The 6,018-nt window shown below is 39.7% G+C and overlaps 1 protein-coding gene across 1 annotated transcript; it reads left to right on the top strand.

Moving 5' to 3' along the window:
• Positions 1-719: 719 nt before the first annotated feature.
• LOC110882621 (cold shock protein 1-like) lies at positions 720-1,538 on the top strand. Its single transcript, XM_022130598.1, has 2 exons — positions 720-833; positions 1,002-1,538. The coding sequence occupies exons 1-2, from the start codon at positions 720-722 to the stop codon at positions 1,536-1,538; spliced, it is 651 nt and encodes a 216-aa protein (XP_021986290.1).
• Positions 1,539-6,018: the final 4,480 nt, after the last annotated feature.

Here is a 6,018-nt window from a genome sequence, read left to right as displayed (position 1 = left end):
TTATGATATTTGACACATATATAATTTCCCGAAAACTAATTTCTGTATATTTTAACATGTCTTTGTACTCCTCGAGTACTCTCCGCCTAGGCTAGGCTGCGTATTCGCAACTCCCCATCGATCGACCTGTGAGCTCCTAAAGTCATTATCGTTTCACTTGGAATACAAAAACATTGCTCCATTGTGAATAGAAATGATTTAAGTTTTAACATTGAATTCATGAATTTGCTTAAAATAACTACACAAGTATTTCAACATGTCTATTATATATGACCTTATTGTACATTGTATATGCAATGTAACCGACAGTCATATTTTAACTTTTTTAACAAAGGTTTAAAATTTCGTTGTTCTCTCTTGCTAGCTTTAATATTGTTTGTTTGTTTGTATGGTGAAGCATGCAAGAGTTACTTGGGAAATATAAGCATCACTCGAAAAATAACTTAGATAAAGTTGACGAACCTTCACTCGATCTACAGGTTTTCATCTCTTGATCTTCATATAACCAACTTATTTGTGTTGTCACTATAAGCATGATTCTTTCAGATTGTCTTTCAAGCTGTCTGTAGCTCCAGGAAAGTGATGAAATAAGGATGGGAAAAGAGTTGTTTGACAAAAACCAGGGACTGAGGTACGTACTCTTATCACATCGATTCACTGAATCAGTACACAGTTTATAGCACGATAAACATTGTTGCTAAATGTGTATTATTTTCATCATGACGAAAAACAGTCACTTACACGGTGAGGACCTTCAAGGACTTACTCTAGAGGAACTTCAACGCTTGGAGACCTTGCTCGAACGAGGGCTCCATCGTGTGCGTCGAACAAAGGTTTTTGTTACATTCTTTCATGTTCTTGCTACACCAAAAAATAGACAACATATAATACACACAAAAAACAAATAAACAATATCTACAACAAATACTACGGCTACTACTCCCGCCACTGACAGCAAGCGCAAGTGGAACGATTTGGACAAGGTGTCCAATTCAGTGCAGTCACAGAAAAGGGCGGACACTGGCAGCAATCGTAGTTTCAGCCAGTCGTCTTCAGTGAACCAGAATCAGGGTAACAGTTCAGGTCAGGGTTCGTATGCGGGAAAACTACCAAAGTGCAGTAAGTGCAACTATCATCATCGGGGGCAGTGTACTCGGATATGTCACAGGTGCAACAAAGCAGGGCACCAGGCCAGGGATTGTAGGGCTTCATTCCCGAACCCGCAGCAGCCGTCACAGCAGCAGGGGAGACAGCAGCTTCAGCAGAACCAGGGTATTCGTAAGGGTTGTTTTCAATGTGGTGCTGAGGGCCACATCAAGCGAGACTGTCCTCAATTGAATCAGAATGCTGGTGGTAATAACAATGGGAATAACAACAACGCTGGGAACAACAATGGGAACAATGGGGGAAACGGTGCGCGTGGGCGCGTGTTTACTATTGGAGCTGGGGAGGCTCGGAATGATGGCAATGTAGTGACCGGTACGTTTTCAGTAAATGGTATATTTGCTTCTATTTTATTTGACTCTGGTGCCGATTAGAGTTATGTATCTTTGGGATTCAGTCATCAGTTAGGGTTGAGTCCTACAACACTTGTAACCAAGCACATAGTAGAGATAGCGGACGGTAAAATGATTGAAGCTTCACACGTTCTTGTTGGGTGCAGACTCGACCTCATGGGTCAAGTGTTCGATATTGATCTACTCCCTGTTACTCTTGGAAGTTTTGATGTGGTTATCGGCATGGACTGGTTGTCCAAGCATCAGGCGGAAATTCTCTGCAAGGAGAAAATCGTGCGTGTTCCTCTCCCTAGTGGAGAATCTTTATCGGTTCAGGGTCATCGTAGTGGTGCCGCGGTTAGCATTATTTCAGCGATGAAGGCTCAGAAGTGTCTGCGTAAGGGCTATCCTGCTATTTTAGCTCTTGTTACTGATTCGCAGTCTGACAAAAGGAAGATCGAGGATCTTCCAGTTGTTCGTGAATTCCCTGTTGTATTCCCTGAAGAACTTCCTGGCTTACCTCCACACCGTCAGGTGGAATTTCAGATTGAACTCGCGCCAGGAGCAGCCCCGATTGCTCGTGCTCCTTATCGTCTTGCGCTAGGGGAGTTACAGGAGTTGTCAAATCAGCTCCAAGAGCTGTTGGATAGGGGTTTTATCCGACCTAGCTCTTCACCTTGGGGAGCCCCTGTACTATTTGTGAAGAAGAAGGATGGGTCCTTTCGGATGTGTATAGATTATTGCGAGCTCAATAAAGTGATGATCAAGAATCGTTATCCTTTGCCACGTATCGACGACCTGTTTGACCAGCTGCAAGGGTCAAGCTTCTATTCCAAGATCGACTTAAGGTCGGGTTATCACCAGGTACTAGTCAGAGAGGAGGATGTTCCCATAACGGCTTTTCGAACGCGGTATGGCCACTATGAATTTCGGTTATGCCGTTTGGGTTTACCAATGCACCAGCGGTCTTCATGGATCTCATGAACCGCGTATGCAAACCTTATCTGGACGACTTTGTTATTGTTTTCATCGACGACATCTTAATTTACTCCAAGAACAAGGAGGACCACGAGCGGCATCTACGTCTTATCTTGGAGCTCCTGAGGAAGGAGCAGCTTTACGCAAAGTTTTCTAAGTGTGATTTCTGGATTCGAGAAGTACACTTTCTTGGGCATATTGTCAACGAGTTGGGGATACATGTGGATACAGCCAAGATCGATGCTATTAGGAATTGGGCGGCACCGAAGAATCCTTCGGAGGTGCGACAATTCCTGGGTCTTGCAGGGTACTATCGTCGGTTTATTCAGGATTTCTCGAAGATTGCTCAACCTCTTACCTCCTTGACACAGAAGAACGTTGTTTACTCTTGGGGAACGAAACAGGAGGATGCTTTCCAGCTTTTGAAACAAAAATTATGCAGCGCGCCGATTCTATCTCTACCAGAGGGTACCGAGGATTTTGTGGTGATGCTTCGATTCAGGGTCTCGGTTGCGTGTTGATACAACGCGAGAAGGTGATAGCCTATGCTTCTCGTCAGCTGAAGGTACACGAGAGGAACTATACGATTCATGACTTGGAGTTAGGAGCTATGGTGTTTGCGTTGAAGATCTGGAGGCACTATCTGTACGGTACCAAATGTACCATCTACACCGATCATAGAAGCCTTCAGCATATCTTCGACCAGAAGGAATTGAATATGCGGCAACGTCGTTGGGTAGAGCTTTTGAATGATTACGAGTGTGCTATCAAGTATCATCTGGGTAAAGCTAATGTAGTAGCTGATGCACTTAGCCGAAAGGAGACGAAGCCTAAACGGGTTCGCGCATTGCAACTCACTATTCATTCGAACCTTCCTGATAAGATTCGTACGGCTCAGACTGAGGCATTAAAGGAAGAAAACATTGAAGCTGAGGGTTTGCGAGGTATGAAAAAGCAGCTCGAGCAGAAATCTGATGGCATCTATTATATTACGGAAAGAGTATGGATTCCCCTGTTTGGTGATCTCAGAGAACTTGTGATGGATGAAGCGCACAAGTCACGATACCACTACGGTCCTGATGTATTCCGCTACCAAATTAATAAACATCGATGCCACTGATCTAGATCTCGTGGCACCCGCTCCCGGGGTAGGGGTCGGGGGTTGTGACAGCTGTGATGGCGGCGTTATACCTTTTAAAAATAATTAAGATCACCAAAATGGGTTCAAAAGAATCAGGATTGTATTACGGGTGGCCGGAAGGGAGATTTGACAAAACATACACAATAGCAATCAAATTTAATGGTTGATGATGGCGTAAATTTTGAAGCCTATTTGAATTTGAAACCACAAATGGAATTGTTAAACAAACTGTCTATTCATCTATGAAATAAACATCTATTTCAGAGACGAAACTGTAGAAACACACCGATTTAAATCATGTGCTCACTTTGCACAATGAAAAATAGGTTAGTCAAATCATCATTCAGCATTATAACTCTTGGGATTTTGATGAAAGGTTGCAACCCTTAATTTGGGTAAAGCGGTGCGTATAAAAAAAGACGTGACACTTTAATTTCCGTGTATAGTATGTTAGTAATGGTGTGTTGGTTAGTTTGCATCAGTTAGTTTCCGTGTATGCATTTTGGAATGGTGGCAACCCTTTAATAAATGGTTGTGCCTTAAGTTGCATTATGTTGGATAGTTTTCGGTTCATTTTGATCATCATATAGTGAAACGGTGCCTTCCAAACTGATACGACGTTAAAAGGCAACTTTTGTATATTTGTATAATAGATAATAATTAAGTAAAGCGGTATGTGTTGGTAGTTTTTTAAAAGTCTCAACCTTTCATTGTAGAGAGGCAACACAAGTTGTTTTTTTTTTTTGGAGGGTTATATAATATAACGTAGTATTATAAAATTTCATATATATGAAATCAAGGATTTGGCTTACGTAATTACCAGTTATAAATTTTTAATTGATAAATATATTACGTTTGCAGTTTAAGACATTTGTTTTGGCATGTGCTCGTATACCACACCCTATTCAATTGCTAAATCCAATTTACTGCAAATACGATCCGTCTTCGGTCTAGAGCTTAGGATTTAATCCACATACAGCAATTCTCATAGGGCAATTACCGTAATCCTAATACGGGTTTAAAGCGTTGGTAAATTCGATTCTAGTAGTATAATTCAAATAATGCTTTCACATCATTATCTGAATGTCGATAGAAATTATATAAAATCGTTAATCGTCCTTAATTTCTCTTGACATTTTCAAGCTAGATTAAAATATAGAAACAAGGACAAGTGGTCCTATACAATCGTCCAAAATTAAAATATAGAAACAAGGACAAGTGGTCCTATACAATCGTCCAAAACCTTGTAAACTTGATACTCACGTACTTGGCATTTGGCTTTTCCAAAATAAATTAGAGAGTTAATTATTGTTTTTGTCTCTCTGTTTTGTAAAAAATCACTATTTCAGTCTCTGTAATTTCACTTTCGTAACCATTTCAGTCTTTGTGGTTTCACTTTCGTAACAGTTTCAATCCATTTATTCTGTTAAGTACAGAGACTGAAATGGTTACGAGGTGGACTGAAATGGTTACGAAAGTGAAACCACGGGGACTGAAATCGCAATATTTAAACTAATGGACTGAAATAGTGATTTTTAACAAACCACAGAGACGAAAATAGTATTTAACTCTAAATTATATATGGTGTGTTTACATATATCTGATCGAAAAGATATATTCTAAAATAAAAACTTCTTTTTTGTTCGTTGAAAAGCATTTTATAAAAGAAATGATAGATCCTGTATAAACGATATAAATATAAGTTTAAATTTTAATATATGTTTCATCGCTCCGCCTCTCTATATCACTGGGTTTGTCCACGCCGTCTACAACCACTATTCTTTCTCAAATTTCTTGATTTCATGTTAATGTTTATCGATTTGGTGCGACTAGGATGTGCGTATTTACGGGATGTGCATGTTCATGGTTTAGACGTGTGAAGTGTAAAATGTGTATAAAAGGTATGTAGTTAAGGATGTGGTGGTGGTTCTTAATGATTGATTTTTTGTGTTTTTATGTGGTGGTCGTAAATATATATATATATATACTAGTCACGTACCCGCGCGATGCGGCGGGAGTGGCAATTTACAATAGTATAATTGTTTACCGTTAGTTTATCCGTCGTCTCGTGATATATTGTATAGTACTTAAGTTAGTTTTCTTATTCGTGATATGATGGCACTGGTTTTTCTGTTAGTTTATCGATTCTTTGGTGATCTTCTACAAGAAGAGTACAAAACAAGGAAGTAGATGTAATTAAAAACAAGAAGAGTTCAAAATAGTCAAGTAGCTGGACAAAACAATAAAAACAAAATGTGGGGAGTCTCTTGTATCTCTTCCTGTTTTACCAATACATCCGTTCGCTTATGACTTTCTTGCATCTTCTCCTCTACTGTACCAGATTTCAACACATAAAAAAAATGTTAGACACTTACAGTGATTTAAAATAGTAATTAAAAGGTA

The sequence above is a fragment of the Helianthus annuus genome, chromosome 10, assembly GCF_002127325.2.
Source record: "Helianthus annuus cultivar XRQ/B chromosome 10, HanXRQr2.0-SUNRISE, whole genome shotgun sequence".
Lineage (NCBI taxonomy): Eukaryota > Viridiplantae > Streptophyta > Magnoliopsida > Asterales > Asteraceae > Helianthus > Helianthus annuus.
Note: the sequence above shows the minus strand (reverse complement) of the source record. Positions and strands in the feature narration are given on the sequence as shown.